Genomic DNA, 16,906 nt, shown 5'->3' with positions numbered 1-16,906 from the left:
CCGCGTTTAAGATCGCAGTGGCTCTTTGGCATACAGCCCGCATGGGCGGGCGTACATTTTTTGAGCTCTCTGCTGATAGAATCCACCCCTGTGCATTTTTTAAAGTGATTTGGATTAACATTTTATGGTGATTCTTTCCATAATTAGAACTACAACACGAGAGTTGGGGAAAAGGGGACTCAGCTTTCTGGTGGACAAAAGCAACGAGTGGCTATCGCACGAGCCCTCATACGGGAGCCAAAAATTCTGCTCTTAGATGAGGCAACATCTGCACTTGATACAGAGAGTGAAAAGGTAAGACCCCATTCTTAACAAAAAAAAAATCAAATGCTGGAAATCTGAAATGCAAAATGGTGGGAACACTCAGTAGATCAATCAACAACCGTGGAAAGAACAGATGAGTTAATTTTCAGTTGTAGATCTTTCACCAGTTCTACACCTTCAGTTTTAATTTATCTGTTCTTTTCACAGATGCTGACCTACCTTCTGAGTATTTTCAGCATTTTCTCACTTTTTTTACCAGCTCATTCCGACTGCCAGCACTCTTGACATCTCCAGTGCCTCTGATTTGTCACACTGTTTGTCCGACATCCAGTATTAGAAGAACAGAAATATCCCTCAATTAAATAATGGAAAGTTCAAAGCCATTGACTTTGGTCACCGCTACAAGCTCTTTCCTTAGCTACTGACTCCATCTCTCTCTTTGGCCAGTGTCTGAGGCTGAGACCGCTCTGAGTTTCCGACCCCAAATCTGCTACATCACAAAAACTGCCTACTTCCACCTCCATAACATTGTCTGTCTCCACCCGTGCTGCAGCTTATCCGCTGCTAAAACCCTCATCCATACCTTTGTTACTTTCAGACTCAATTATTCCAATGCTCTCCTGACTGGCCTCTCATCTTTCACCCTCCTTAAATTTGAGGTCATCCAAAATTCTGCTGCCCATTTGCTAACCCACACCAAGTCCATTCACCCATCACCCCTGTGCTCGCTAATCTACAATGGCTCTCGGTCTGGCTAAAGTTCTCATCGTTATCCCTAGCTCTATAACTTGCTCCAGCCCTGAAACCATCGGAGACCTCTACGCTCCTCTAATTCTGGCCTCTTGTGCATCCTCAATTTTCATTGCTCACCGTTGGCAGGCGTGCTTTCAGCTGCCTTGGCCCGAAGCCCTGGAATTCCCTCCCTGAATCTCTTCATCTTTCTATCTTATTCCCCTCCTTTAAGTCACCCCTTAAAACCTACATTTTTGATCTAGTAAGGGTATGGTAGTATAGTGGTTATGTAACTAGACTAGTAATGCAAAGGCGTAAGCTAATAATTGAGAGGTCCCATGATAACAGTCTGTAAATTTAAATTAAGTAAACAAAAAATCTTGAATACAAATATGGCATCAGTAATGTTGTAAAAACCAAAATGGTTCCCTGATGTCCTTTAGGGAAGGAAAACTGCTGTTCTTACCTGTTCTGGCCTATATGTGACTCCAGTCCTACATTAACGTGGTTGCCTCTGAAATGAGACGAGTGAGCCACTCAGGTATATCAGACCTGCTACAAAAATGTCACCACATGGAACTGCTGTGGTTCAAGAAAGCAGCTCACCATCACCACCTTGAGGGCAATTAGGGATGGGCAATAATTGCTGGCCTTGCCTAGTGATACCCTCATTCCAAGAATATAAAAAACTGCTCTGGTTGTCCTAATGGTTTTTTATGTAGCTTGGTGTCAAATTTTGTCAGATAACTCCTGTGAAGCACCTTGGGACATTTTTACTCCATTAAAAACATGATATAAATGCAAGTTGTTGGTGTAGCTACATGGAAATCTTAGGTACCCAGTTAGATAAATTTAATACCAGCCCCATTTCTATTATGTCAGCAGGGTGTTTGCGATGTCAGTCTTCCAGCATGTGAATTAATGGCTGAGGTAACATCAGCATTGTGTGAGGCCTTCACTAATGCCATTGGATTCTGAAGCATTGGTCTTTTGCAGCCAGCTGCAAGCCAAATATTAAACTGCTGGAACTTGCTAAAACCAACAGCACAGGAAAAACCGCTTAAAGAATGGTCTGTCTCAGCAGCTGGTTTTAGCATGCCCGACAATTTCACGTTTGGCTTGCAGCTGACACCGAGACCTAGGATTTGGGGATAAAGCACCACTGCTACGGTTCATACGCAAAGTAAAACCTGATTTGCATTCGACTGAAAAGGTCCCTTGTAAAGAACAATCTACATGCAACATCCAAATTAGAAACAGTAAAAGAGTAGTTAATCTCAAGAAAACCTGTGCAAAAGAAATATTCTCACTTAAAATGTTCTCAGTAACAAGATTTGTACAGTGACGCCAGAGTTGCATAACAAGAAAAAACCTACTCATTCAGGAATTCAGGGAGTGGTAATTGAAACCTGATAGGTTTGTTTTACTGAAATGTGTTCAGTTGCTGGAGAAACTCAGGGCAGTTGGTTCTAGCATTCTTATAGATTTCTGGATAGCACACAGAAACTGCAACAAATCATAAAAAGGATTGTAGATAGAAAAATACATTTTGTATGCCAGTTAGAGTTGCCAACTCTCCTGGATTGTTATGATGGGCCAAGTGGCCTCTTTCTGTGCCTTAAACTTTCTACGATTCTATGATTCTCCAGGAATTAAAAATTAATCTTCAGGACGTGACTGAAAGTAATGCTGGAGAAAAATCATAGCGTTTTTAAAGTAAATCATGTGTTCTTTCCATTTTCTTTGAACGTTTTGTTTATTAGTTAGAAAAATAATGAAGTGGGAAAAAAGGCTGACTGGGCACGGTGGTTGAAGGCAAGAGGTCATGTGATGAAATCTCTAGCATTATGTCCAAACCAGAATTGATACTCTAACATTAGTTGTATCTGAGTACTACCAACTAGCACTCTCACCTCCGAGTCAGAAGGTTATTGGTTCAGTTGCACTGCAGGATTTGGATATGTATTTCAGGCTGATACTGCAGTGCAGTGCTGAGGGAGTGCTGAATCCTTAGAGGTGTATGCTTTCTTTCAGGTGAGACATTAAAGCTGTGTGTTTGGGTGGACATGAAAGAGCAATTTTTTTTAATGTTCTGGTGAGCATTTCTCTTTCAACCAACACCACCAAAACTAGTAGTTTTTCTCATTTGCTGCTATTTTTGTTTATACAATAAAGGACTGTGCTTCAAAATAACCCATTGTCTATGAAGAACTTTTGGCCATGATGAACTGCTATGTAATCACAATCCTTTTTGCTTTCTGCTCCCAACGCTAACCATTTGCAAACTGTAACATGTTCCTCTCCTCATAACCACTAGTACTCCCAATTCACACAATATTGGCCATAAAATTGGTTCAATAAAATTAAACACAGCAGGTTTTTTAATAAGAATTTATTTATGAAACTTCATCATGGCCATTTATTATGATGGAGCTTGACACCAAGTAAACGACCTTAGCTTGAATCGAGAATAGAAAAAACAGGCATGCCAGTTCCATCACACTGCAGAGAAACCTCAATACAATCAAAAAGTTTTTGAATTCCTCTCTTCCTGTCTGTTTGCTGTCCTTTAGCTTGTCATTGACCCTGTTTATACCACACATTATTCTCATAATTATTTATTGAAACAAGCACAGGAGAGGAGCAACAAAATGTTGGGAACCAGGATCAGATACCCCTGTTGCAGCTCCTACAGAATAAAACTATTGCCATAGAGTAGATGGCATAGTGCTGATAATGCACATGAGCATAAATCCAGGGCGGCACAGTGGCGCAGTGGTTAGCACCGCAGCCTCACAGCTCCAGCGACCCGGGTTCAATTCTGGGTACTGCCTGTGCGGAGTTTGCAAGCTCTTCCTGTGTCTGCGTGGGTTTCCTCCGGGTGCTCCGGTTTCCTCCCACATGCCAAGGACTTGCAGGTTGATAGGTTAATTGGCCATTATAAATTTCCCCTAGTATAGGTAGGTGGTAGGGAAATATAGGGACAGGTGGGGATGTGGTAGGGATATGGAATGAGTGTAGGGTTAGTATAAATGGGTGGTTGATGGTCGGCACAGACTCGGTGGGCCGAAGGGCCTGTTTCAGTGCTGTATCACTAAACTAAACTAAACATCTCATTGACATTGAAAATCATAATGTGATCAGGCAAAGTCAACATGGATTTGTGAAAAGGAAATCATGTTTGACTAACTTATTAGAGTTCTTTGAGGAAGTAACAAGCAACATGGATAAAGCTGTGATGTACTTGGATTTCCAAAAGGCATTTGATAAGGTGCCACATCAAAGGTTACTACACAAAATAATAGCTCATGGTGTAGGGGGTAATGTATTAGCATGGATAAAGGATTGGTTAGCTAACAGGAAGCAGAGAGTAGGGATAAATAGATCATTTTTGGGTTAGCAGGATGTGACTAGTGGAGTGCCACAGGGGATCAGTGCTGGGGCCTCAACTATTTACAACCTACATCAATGACTTGGATGAAGGGACTGAATGAATGGCAGCTAAATTTGCAGATGACACAGTCTACAAAAGGATAAAGATAGGTTAAGTGAGTGGGCATAAATTTGGCAGTTGGAGTGTAATGTAGGAAAATGTGAACTTGTCCACTTTGACAGGAAGAATAGAAAAGCAGAATATTACTTAAATAGTAAATAGACTCTGTGGTACAGAGGGATTTGGGTATCCTGACACATGAATCATAAAAAGTTAATATGCAGGTACAGCAAGTGATCAGGAAGGCAAATGGAATGTTGGCATTTATTGCAAGGGGAATGGAATATAAAAGTAGGGAAGTTTTGTTACAGCTCTACAGGGCCTTGGTGAGACCACATCTGAGTACTGTGTAAAGTTTTGGTCTCCTTACTTAAGAGAGGATAAAATTGCATTTGAAGCAGTTCAGAGAAGGTTCACTCGACTGATTCCTGGGATGAAGGGGTTATTTTATGAGGAAAGATTGAACAGGTTGGGCCATACCCATTGGAGTTTAGAAGAATGAGAGGTGATGTTATTGAAACAATAAAAGATCCTGAGGTAGAGCATGGCTACCCGACCCGAACCCCACTGGGCCTGACAACGTGTCAGGTTTGGGTTGGGTTGGGTAGCTCTTCTGGGTCCGGCATTTGCGCTTGGGTCAGGTCGGACACAGTGACAGCCAGGACGTCAAGGCGGAAACGTGCATTTGGACTCCGCACTAGTCGGTAGTGAGCAATTCCATCCAAGGTAGAGCACAACCTCTTCAATAAAGTTGATTATATTCTGGTGGTCGGGTCGGGTCAGGTCGGGTGAAGTGCGGGAAAAAGTCAAGGGACTCGGGCCGGGTCGGGCTCGGGTCGGATGTGGTTCTGTCGGGCTCAGGTCGGGTTTCATTTGCAGACCCGAGCAGGCCTTTATCCTGAGGGGTCTTAACAGGGTGGATGCTGGAAGAATATTTCCACTTATGGGCGAGACTAGAACTAGGGGACACAGATTAAAAATAAAAGGTCTCCCATTTAAGTTAGAGATGAGGAAATGTTTTTTCTCTGAGGGTGATTAGTCTGTGGAATTCACTTCCTGAGAGAGCAGTAGAGGCTGGATCATTGAATATATTCAAAGCTGAGTTAGATAGATTCTTGATAGACAAGGGATTCAAGTGTTATAGGGGCAGACAGGAAGGTGGAGTTGAGGCCACATTCAGATCAGCCATGATCTTATCAATGATGGAGCAGGCTTGAGAGGCCGAATGGCCTACTCCTGGTCCCAACTCGTATGTTCATATGCTGTACTACTTTATGTTATCAGAATCTCAAAAGTCTTACAGTTCATATTTCATCTATAAAAGAAGAATTAATTTGTGTTTATATAGTGCCTTTCATGACCACAGGACATCCCAAAACACTTTACAGCGAATGAAATACTTTTGATATGTAGTCACTGCTGTAGGAAAATGTAGCAGCTAATTTGTACACAGAAAATTCTCACAAACAGCATCGAGAGTGCGAGTGACCAGATAATCTCCATATTTCCTACCACAACATTCTTTCCAGTGTGGCCCACTGCATCAGATTGGCCTGGAACCCTTCCAGAGCCACATAATCCTGGGAAAGTATAATACTGGTTCAGGAAGTTGTATTATAAATAGTACAGTGTCTTGGGATTGGACAACTATTGATCAGTTCCCAGACCAGCCCGTATTAGCAGCCATCATTGAAATTAGCAGAGGTACTGCAGTGGATAGACATTCCTGTCAGTTAAGTCACTGGAGTGACCTGTGGTGGATGTAGTCCTGATGAGGCTAAAATTGAAGTTTCTATTAGGGTAGAAATTCACTGCTGCCCTGCACTGACTCCCTGTTCCTAATTCATCATTTAAAATTTTAATCTTTATCTTCAACTACCTCTACAGGCTCACCCCACACTTTCTCTGTGTTGTAGTGGGTCTGGTTACATTTTCAGTACACCTTGCTAGAGAGGAAATGGTGTAACATACCATGTGACTGAGTCTCACTGCTGATCACCTGATAGACCAGACATGTTCAGATGTTCTCTTGCAATGTAATGCCATGCTACCACTTTCCAGAAAGGAACCCACTATTTAAGTGTTACCTGACCCCTGATGCGTGGTTCGTGCCTTGATATCGGAAGTCATTGTAAGTACAAGGAAAAGAAAGCACAGTATGGCAGCAGCAGTAGCATCGAGCCAGCTTTGGTGATGATTTGAAGAGTTGAAGACTCCAAGATTCTCAAAATCTAAGTTCACCATGCACAGCACAGAAACATCGGTAGTGGAGAAACTGGAAGCAGCTGCTAAGCAATAACGAACTTTGGAGTAAAAACCACTCAGTCGACAAAGAGTGTGTGGTTTAAAAACCTTGGCTACGCAGTAATTACTGTAAGTTTTAAAAATTGGAGCGACACATTGAGAGGTATAGTGTCAGGCAGTGCACAGCTAGGAAAGGTGAGTTACTGGGATACTGGCAGCTGGATCGGTCGCAAGCAAGCAAAATCAGAACCGTCATTAAAATTGGGCAAAAAAGGTTGTGAAAGTTAACGGCGAAAACAAAGGTAAAAGTCTGGAAAGGTCTTCTTTGCCTTTACAGGCTGTGCAAGCATCATGGTGCGTACCCGCCACAACCGAGCTTTGTGGGCGTTATCAGGAAAAAGTGCGTGAAAACGAGAACAGCATCACCCATCTTAACTAGTGCTTCAGCAATAGGTCAAGCTGTGGCAAGCTGAGGAACTGCAACATCTACAGTGACTGCAGCATTCAGGCCCTGAACAGCAAAATGACAGGAACATTGTTTTAAAACATAGAAAGCAGCAGGATAGTCCTGAAAAGGTAGAAAAATAACTGCAAAATTTCCAAACATTAATTGGAAAGCAGCCAATTTATTATTGGAGTTCAGACTGTTCAAATAGAGAACAGAGCTTTGGTTCATTGACCTGGGAGTCTCTGAGCCAGATAAGTAGGCTATCAAAATACATATTGTGATTGGAAATGAAGTCCTACATCAATTGATTATGTCTGTGCTCACAGAAGAGGACCAAAGTGATTCGAAGAAAATCTGGACAACTCTGGAAGACCAGTTAAGAGTCCAAATTAATTGTCACATCCATAGACTAGAGTTTATGGCATTTCGCCAGTAACCCCACGAATCCATTGACTACTACTATGGGGTGGTGCAATGGTTAGCACCGCAGCCTCGCAGCTCAAGTGACCCGGGTTCTGTTCTGAGTACTGCCTGTGCAGAGTTTGCAAGTTCTCCCTGTGACCGCTTAGGTCTCTGCCGGGTGCTCCGGTTTCCTCCCACTTGCAAAGACTGTCAGGTTGATAGGCAAATTGGCCATTGTAAATTGCCCCTAGTGTAGGTAGGTGGTAGGAGAATTGAGGGAAGATGGGGATGTGGTAGCAAATATGGAATTAATGTAGAATTAGTATAAATGGGTGTTTGATGGTCAGCACAGACTCGATGGGCCAAAGGGCTGTATCTCTCTATGACTGCTTTATTAGTAGGTGCAGGGAAAAGGGTGCACGCTGTGACTTTTCCGATGCCAAGCTGGCAGAAAGAATCGCCGAGCTGGTAATTGCAACCACACCAATCGATGCATTTCAGAAAGGCCTACTAGATAAACCCAAAGGTTGCAGCATTGACAAATTACTTAAGGACGGATGCAAATAAGAAGCCATCATTGTGGGCTGACAGAGTCTACAAGGTCTATGTACAACCTCGACAGTGAACACACTGACAAGAGTATCCAAGCCTGGGAAGCCATGTAACAGATGTGGACTTCTACATGTGCTAGAGTTGCCCAGCATTCTTTGATTTCTGCTAAGCATGCGGCATAAAGGGTCACTGGCAGAAACAATGCAGAAGAGTAATGACTGAAGGAGCTGTGAGGAGTCACGCAAAGCTTCCAGCGGACCACAAGCAACCAGTGCCTCCACGCAGCAATAAAGACTGGAGCAGATTCGGCAGGAAAAACATACGCGAGGTAACGGACAAAGTGGACAGTGGTAATGACGAGATGAGAACACTTTCCGTACTGTTGGTATCAAAGAACATATAGATGTCATTGCACCGTTTGAAGTTTTTTGCCACGATCCAGATCATCTGTCCACAAAAAGTTGGCAATCATTCGTTATTGGTCAAAATAGATACAGGGGCTAGTGCAAACATGCTCCCTCTGGTTTCTACAAGAAATGCACCCAAATAACTGGAAGGCCATGGTGAAACCAATTGCTGTAAAATTGTCTGCAAACAGCAGATCAGCCATTCCATGCTGAGGATCCATCGTGATAGAGTGCAAATACAACTAGTCATCCTGAACTTAGGAAACACTCTGCATTGTAGAGACAAAAGGTTCAGCAATTGCTGGTCTTCTGGCATGTTGAGATCTAACCTTGGTGATGCTACATGGCATTAACCAGGTGCCAGAAGGCAAACCATCACTTCAGTCAGTGATCGAACAGCACAGTACCCAGGTTGCCTTTATAGAAAAATAAAAGCAAAATACTGCGGGTGCCTTGATAGAATTGGCCGCTTCAAGGGAGTCACAACTTTACATCTAAGAGAGGATGCCGTACCATCAATTGACCCACCACACAAATGCAGCCTCCACATTCAGTCCAAGTTGAAAGTCGAGCTGGACAAGATGGAAAGGGATCATCAGAAAGGTACAAGAAGACATGGATTAGTGCAGCTCAAATCATGAGTGTAGTCAAGAAAGTCAGCTCATTTAGAGTCTGCCCGGATCCAAGAAGGTTGAACAATGTGCTCAAGCATTGGCCACACAAGGATCCCACACAAGAGCTTAACCCAAAATTCATGGGAGACAATTTTTTCTCAAAACTAGATGCAAAGAGTGGTTATTAGTCGGTACATTTGGCTGAGAAGTCTCAAAATCTTCCGTATCCCATTCGGTCAATATTGTTTTCAACTTTTGGGCTATCAATTAGCCAATATCTCTTTCAGGTGCATATGAATGGTATTACTTGTACTGTGCCATGTTACATATACATAGTGGATGACATTGCCATAGTGGGAAGGACAAATCAGGAGCATGACAGAAATGTAAATCTCCTAATACAAGCAGCATGCAAGGAAGGGCTGGTTTTTAACAGTTACAAATGTGAGATCAATGTACAACAAATCAGTTTCTTTGGGTCAATATACTCGAGTGCAGGTATTTGTCCTTACCCCAGCAAGCTGGAGGATGTTCATGCAATGCCAACACCCCAGATAAGCAGAATCTCCAATGTTGGTTAGGTCTCTTCAACCTTTTATCTCCATATATCCCAAATTTTGCACAGAAAGCATTGTCTGTATCGAAAGGAGGTTCCTTTTGTTTGGCACGAAGACGACCAACATCTTTTCCAGGAACTGAAGAAGTTGATATCGGAAGCATCCTTGTTACAGCTTCATGACCCCAGAGAGGTGACTACTGTCGAAGTGGAAGCATCCTAGAGCTTGTATCTTGCAGAAAGGCAAGTCCACTGCATTCAAATTGAAATCTTTGTCAGCAGTACAATCAAACTGCTTGAATATTGAGAGAGAAACTTTAGCCTTGGTATTTGGAATTATGCATTTTCACACATATCTACTTGGGAAGAGATTTATGGCAGAAACAGACCACAAATCGCTTGAGATGATTTGGAAGAAGCCATTGACTAGCAAGCCACTGAGATTGCAATGCCTATTGGTAAAAATACAAGGTTACAACTGCGACATGCAAAACAAACCTGACAATTTGATGGTTACATCAAACACACTAAGCAGTTTACCCAATTCAGTGAAGACTGCAGAAGTAAACATCAATTTACAACTCAACTTGATGGACGTGGAGCTAGAGGATGTACTCCATATGGATCGAATAAACTTCGCACAGCAGAAATGGCAACAATTGCAGGTTGAGACAGTGAAGGATCCAACAGCTTCTTTGGAACACGATCATAGAAGGATGGCCAGACTCAATTCAAGGCGTCCACTAGCACATGAGATAGTTTTGGGAATACTGAGATAAACTTGGTATATCCAGCCAAGTTATTTTTAAAGGTAAACAGGTCATCGTACCATAAGCATTGAGACATGACATGCTACAACAACTACACGAATCTCATATGGACATTGATCGGAACAGAAGACTAGCCAGAGAAACAGTCTATTGGCCAAGCATTCATGAATGCATCGATGTCACAGTGAAGCAGTGCACGGCATGCCAAGAAAACTTGCCAAGTCAGCAAACGGAACCGATCATTCCTCACGAGCTGCTTATTCATCCATAGGCCAAGATCACATCCGATTTATTCCATGACCATAGGGATGATTTCTTAGTTGTTACTGACTACTTCTCAAAGTATCCTATCATCATCAATTGCACAATACATCGAGCATAACAATTGCCAAAATGCAAATTGCCATTTACAGCCTATTTGGAACTCCCAGGGAGGTCATAGTAGACAACGGACCTCAGTTCACGGGGAAGCCATTCAGGAACATGTGTGAAAAGTGGGGCATTGACAACACTACATCATCTCCGCGCTACCCAAGATCCAACGGCATGGATGAGAGAATGGTTCATGCAGTGAAATCACTAATTCAGAAGTGTAGGAAAACCAAACAGGATCTACACATTGCTATGCTTCACCTCAGAGGCACTTCTCTGAGTGCAATGATACCCTCGCTGTTGGAGCTATTACTTGGCAGGCCAGTACATACAAATCTACCTCACTTCCATCACTCAACCCTTCCAGAAGTGAGAGAGAGCATTTTTGGAAAAACAGGGGAGAATGAAAGATGTGTATGGCAGGAAAGCAGGTAAAGAATTGCCAGATCTAAGGACAGGACAGTGAGTAAGAGCTCAGTATCCCACAGAAAGTACGTGGCAGCCAGTTGAAATAACACGGATCTGTCCAGAGCCAAGGTCATACAAGCTCAGTACACCCAGTAGAACAATTGTGAGAAGAAAGGGAGGGCAAATAAGAAGTACCTTATTCTCAACATTTAGGTAACTGCATTGCATCTAGGACAAGGTCCAAGACCACATTCCATGCAACATCCAAGCATGCTACTCCCACAGATCACTGTGAGAAAATCCAACAAAGGCAAACCAACATTGTAGTTACTAATTTGGGGCATGTCAGCTGACCACCATAAAGATTTAGAGACTTATAAATTGTTCTGTAATGTATAGACTCACACTTTTCTTGCATTGTAAATAGTTACATTTAATTATAAGGAGGAGCTTTTTAGTTTGAGAAAAGGGGAATGTTGTAGTATACCTTTAAATGGGTGTGGTTACATTTTCAGTACACCTTGCGAGAGAGGAAATGATGTAGTATACCATGTGACTGAGTCTCATTCTCCGTCTGCTGCTGATCATCAGACAGACTGGACATGTTGAGATGTTCTCTTGCAATGTAATGCCATGCCATCAAAAAGGAACCCGCTATTTAAGTATTAACTGACCCCTGATGGCTGGTTAAAGCCTGGATGTCTGAAGTCTGAATAAGCACAAAGAAGAGAAAACATATCACTCTTTCACTATATTCAGCCTTGCACCCCTTCTAATATCTCTATACCATTCAATTTAGAGGGGCATTTTCCTCCTCTCTGCTTCAGCTGTCTCTACACTACTCTCTGGAACTTACTGCCTAAACCCTTCTGCCTCTCTGCCTCACTCTCCTCTCTTTCCATTTTTAAAAGCTTCTCAGAGCCTGTCACTCAGACAAAACTTGAAGTTCCCTCTCCTAACTTTCCCACAAAGTTTTGGCAGCCAGTCCTTTTGAACCTTTGTGAAGCATTCTGGCACATTTTCCTATGTTAAAGGTGCTATATGAATTATAAATACAAATACAAAAAAGTAATAACTTGCATGTATATAGCACCTTTAATGTAGTAAAACATCTCGAGGTACTTCACAGGAGTGTTATCAAGAAATATTTGTATCTTTTTTAACACACATTAGGAGACTACTATAAAGTTTCCTTCAGACTTTCCTACCTCTAAGTTCTAATTTATGTGGAAATGTTGTTACTTATATTATCCCAAATATATAATCAAGTCAGGACTCAGTTCTACAAAACAAGCTTAAAAATTGAATTCTGTACCCCAGAGAATTGTGGAGGCTGAGTCTATTCAAGGCTGAGATAGATTTTTGAACTAATGGGTGTCAAGGATTATAAAGAATAGGCAGGAAAGTGGAGCTGAGGCCAAGATCAGATCAGCCATGATCTTATTGAATGGCAGAGCAGGCTCGAGGGACGAAATGGCTTAGTCCTGCTCCTATTTCTTATGTTCTTATAATTTAAACAGGAGGAAACCTTCTTTTGTCAACAACCAAAAATCATGAAAATTGAAAGTAGTAGAGGTTTAATTTATTACATTAACTCCTTTTAAAGCAAAGTTCCTTCTTTTTCAGATTGTTCAGGAGGCTCTTGACAAAGCAAGGGAAGGAAGGACCTGTGTGGTAATTGCTCATCGTCTGACAACAGTACAGAATGCCGATGTGATAGCCGTTATTGACAATGGAAAAGTAAAAGAACGGGGAACACATGAACAGCTGATAGCAAAACGTGGGGCTTACTATAATCTAGTGAATGCCCAGGTCATTCAATAAAATGACATCTTTATATTATGTGCAGTAATGTCACTGCTTTTACCTTGAAGCAAAGTAGTTTTAACTGTGCACTGATGGAAAAGTGGTGGTATATTTTGAGTTAACTCTCCATCTGACTACTAAGTGCACTAAAGCTGGAAGGTGTGAAATTACCTCTAGGAAGCAGTGTCATACCAGTTTGAATTCCGAACAGGTGCTGCATCTTAAAAATGATCAGCAACCTGTGGACCTCCTATAGTCTTTATAAATTTACTTTTCAGTGCCTTGTTAGTGGAAAAGGTCTTACACGGGTATAGCATTAAAAATTACTTCAGGGAGCACACAATACACACATCCATTAATGCATGTCCAATGCTCCATTGATGCTTACCTCTTCAACATGGTGGTATAACTTCAATCTACTGATCGTGCATCTCATTTCTGGGACAACAGCCTGTGACTGATAGCCATAGCTTTATACAATCAAAGTGCAACCTGATGAATAGCTTTTACGAAGGAAGTTTGACTGAGCCTGAATCATGCATTATTACTTCATTCAAATGTTTGCTATGCATGTTAAGGAGAGCTATTAGTATATCATCATCGCGTGTGTTCTTTTGAATATTTATTATAATACAATGTTGCAGATTCATATTAATCTGCATAAGGAGCTGGTTATGCTGCATATACTACAATATGTGGAAAGGAGAACATGGGGTAATTTTCACCTTCACAGCCTTGGTGGCAATCTGGTGGTGTGAATTGGCCAGCTGTTGTAGAACCTGGGTTCTCCAATGGAAGGATGACCGATTGCTAGTAAGTGATAAGGTTATTCAATAAAATGGCATGCATATTTTATGTGCAGTAATACAGCCACATTTCCATTAAAGCAAATTTGTTTTAACTGCACATTGAGGTAAGGATGTAAGCCAAGAAAAAATTTGATGCAGTCAATCAGCATGTTCTCTAAAACTTTGTACATGCTGATATATTTAATGAAGCACATGCTTTCTATTGTACTTCTATATAATTTAGGGCAAAGTTACTATAGCTATCAAAGGTGAGATTTTGCTTTGTTGAAAACCTTGTGAATTTTTGGGGGGGTCAGACTAATTTAAGTAATTTGGGCAGGATTCCCAACTGCACCAGAGAGCCCATCGCCGGAAGGAGCAAGGGAGTTGGAAAATGGCTACTCCAGGCCTCCGGCACCTGCAGTAGCAGACAAAATCCAATTGCCTGCAGGTGCTAAAGAAGACCTCATTGATATGTAATGATGAGACACCTTACTAATTCCTTCTAGCTCTGTGGCACAAATGAACAATAAAATATTTCAATCTTATCAAGGTTTGATTATATCAGTTTGTGGTTGTCATTTTCAGGACTTTTTGAATGATTTTTCACAGTTAGGATATGAGTTATTTCAAAATGTCTTGAAACTTACTTTAAAGGACTAACATTTACAGGTGAGTTTTGTATGAGATTTCAAACACGACATCTAAAACCTATATGCTGAGACGTATAATGTGACCATTCGCACTCATTGTTGCTGTACAAATCCTGTTCATTTAAACTTACTGGAACATGGGATCAGGAGAGGGCCATTCAGTCCCTTGAGATTGTCCCACCCTTCAATTAGATTATGGCTGATCTGTATCCTGACTCCATTTACATACCTTGGTTCCATATTCCTTAATACCTTTTGCCTAGCAAAAATCTATCAGTTTCAGTTTTGAAATTTGCAATTGACCTAGGCTCAACAGCTGAAGAGTTCCAGATTTCTGCTTGGCATGAAGAAGTGCTTCCTGACATCAACTTTAAATGGCTTAGCTCCAATTTTAAGGTTATCCACCCTTATTCTGGACCCCCTCACTGGACGAAATGGTTTCCCTCTATTTACTGTATCAAATCCTTTAATTGGCTCAAACACCCGAATTTGGTCACCCCTTAATCTTTTATACTCGAGGGAATACAAGTCTAATCTATGCAACCCAGCAGCGTTGTTGCTCAGTTCAGTCAGTTTACGTTACTCTTGGAGTGAAGGGGCAAGGAAAGACAGTTTTGACACTGCAATAATCATTTTAAAAACAAAACACAGAAAGCAAACAGGTCAGTCTGGCTTTTGGGCACAGGATGCCGAACAGTGAAGCAATGGAGAGGGGATTATGCCCCAAGACTGTGCAGCAGAATGCAGAGGACTAATTCTGTCTCAGATAAGTAGAATGGCCTCCCAAAGCAGGATACCATTATATGTTCATTATATCTTATATGAAACCAAGTTGTCCATTTGAACAGTGTGACCCTGATCATTGCTAATACATTTCAACTTACTGTGGAATAAAACAGTTTATGATACAAGCCAACAGTTCACCTCATCCTATATTAACTCAGCATGCCTTCAGAGATTGCAGAAATATGCATGCAAACAATACCAATATCGGATACGCTTCGCAATGGAATTCTATTTTCTACATTACAACAGTGCCTACACTTCAAAAGTGTTTCATTGGCTGCAAAGTACAAAGGGCGGTGCAGTGGTTAGCACCGCAGCCTCCCAGCTCCAGCGACCCGGGTTCAATTCTGGGTACTGCCTGTGTGGAGTTTGCAAGTTCTCCCTGTGTCTGCGTGGGTTTTCTCTGGGTGCTCCGATTTCCTGCCAAAAGACTTGCAGGTTGGTAGGTAAATTGGCCATTATAAATTGCCCCTAGTATAGGTAGGTGGTAGGGAAATATAGGGACAGGTGGGGATGTGGTAGGAATATGGGATTAGTGTAGGATTAGTATAAATGGGTGGTTGATGGTCGGCACAGACTCGGTGGGCCGAAGGGCCTGTTTCAGTGCTGTATCTCTAAACTAAACTAAAGCACTTTGGGATATCCTGGGGTCATGAAAGGTGCTATATAATTGCAAGTCTTTCTTTTTATTGTACAAGTAGAAAATTATGCAGTGCGAGTCAGTTTCCATAAAGTAAGATTCTCAGACTGCTTAGCAGAGCAAGTGTTACGCAAGGCAATTGTACCTGAACATGTCCAAGGATATGTGAACGTGGAGACTTTGATTAGTGAGATAAGTATGACAGAATCATCTAATCTCCTGAAGCCAGACTTTGAAAGTACTTTAAGGACAAGAATGACTCCATCAGTGAATGCCAACACAACTACTGATTTGAATTTTTTGCTCCAGAGGACCAATTTTTCTGTCTCATTCCCTGGGGAAGTCTCAATTTTGTGACCACAAAGGTCAGGAAAAAGGGACAGAGATCCAGATCACCAGGTCTCTGCCTCTTTAATGTTGCCTCCAGGGCTTCTCTGGGGTGAGAAGTGTAGCTTGACCAGCACGTGCAGACCATGTAGAAACTATTCTAATGAGGCCCGAGGAAAGGTCTGTGCTTGCTGTCTCATTTTCCTGTCCTAATTTGTGCTGGGAATCCCAGGGCAGGGGTTACCAGGCACTGTGGCTTACTTCCAGAATCTTGCAAATCAGAGGGTCTGCAAGGTTACCAAAGAAGGTTACGGGATTACAAGCGAACACTGACATCATAGCTCTAAGTCCCCCAAATCCCCCTCCCACACACACACATCCCATTAAAATTTTAAACTTCATCTGGGAGCAATTGGGACAACATCCAAACTTGGGCTGATAAGTAGCAAGTTACATTCATGCCAGGCAATGACCATCTCAAACAAGAGAGAATCTAACCAATATAAAAGCAAATTACTGTGGATGCTGGGAATCTAAAATAAAAACAGAAAATGCTGGAAATACTCATCAGGTCTGGCAGCATCTGTTAATGTTTCAGGTCTGTGACTTTTCATGAGAACTGGCAAAGGTTAGAAATGTAATAG

At 41.9% G+C, this 16,906-nt stretch overlaps 1 protein-coding gene across 6 annotated transcripts in view; it reads left to right on the top strand.

The window, feature by feature from the left end:
* Window positions 1–14,404, top strand: part of LOC137345699 (ATP-dependent translocase ABCB1-like) — a 165,482-nt gene extending 151,078 nt beyond the window's left edge. For all 6 annotated transcript variants that reach the window (XM_068008965.1, XM_068009000.1, XM_068008993.1 and 3 more), the window contains exons 27-28: window positions 148–294; window positions 12,889–14,404. In XM_068008965.1, coding sequence (XP_067865066.1) covers window positions 148–294; window positions 12,889–13,086 — 345 coding nt within the window. In that variant the 3' untranslated portion in view covers window positions 13,087–14,404. The remainder of the gene's footprint in view (window positions 1–147; window positions 295–12,888) is intronic.
* The last annotated feature ends 2,502 nt before the right edge of the window (window positions 14,405–16,906 follow it).

This window comes from Heterodontus francisci, chromosome 2 (assembly GCF_036365525.1).
Source record: "Heterodontus francisci isolate sHetFra1 chromosome 2, sHetFra1.hap1, whole genome shotgun sequence".
Taxonomy (NCBI): domain Eukaryota; kingdom Metazoa; phylum Chordata; class Chondrichthyes; order Heterodontiformes; family Heterodontidae; genus Heterodontus; species Heterodontus francisci.
This window is presented reverse-complemented; position numbering and strand designations above follow the sequence as displayed.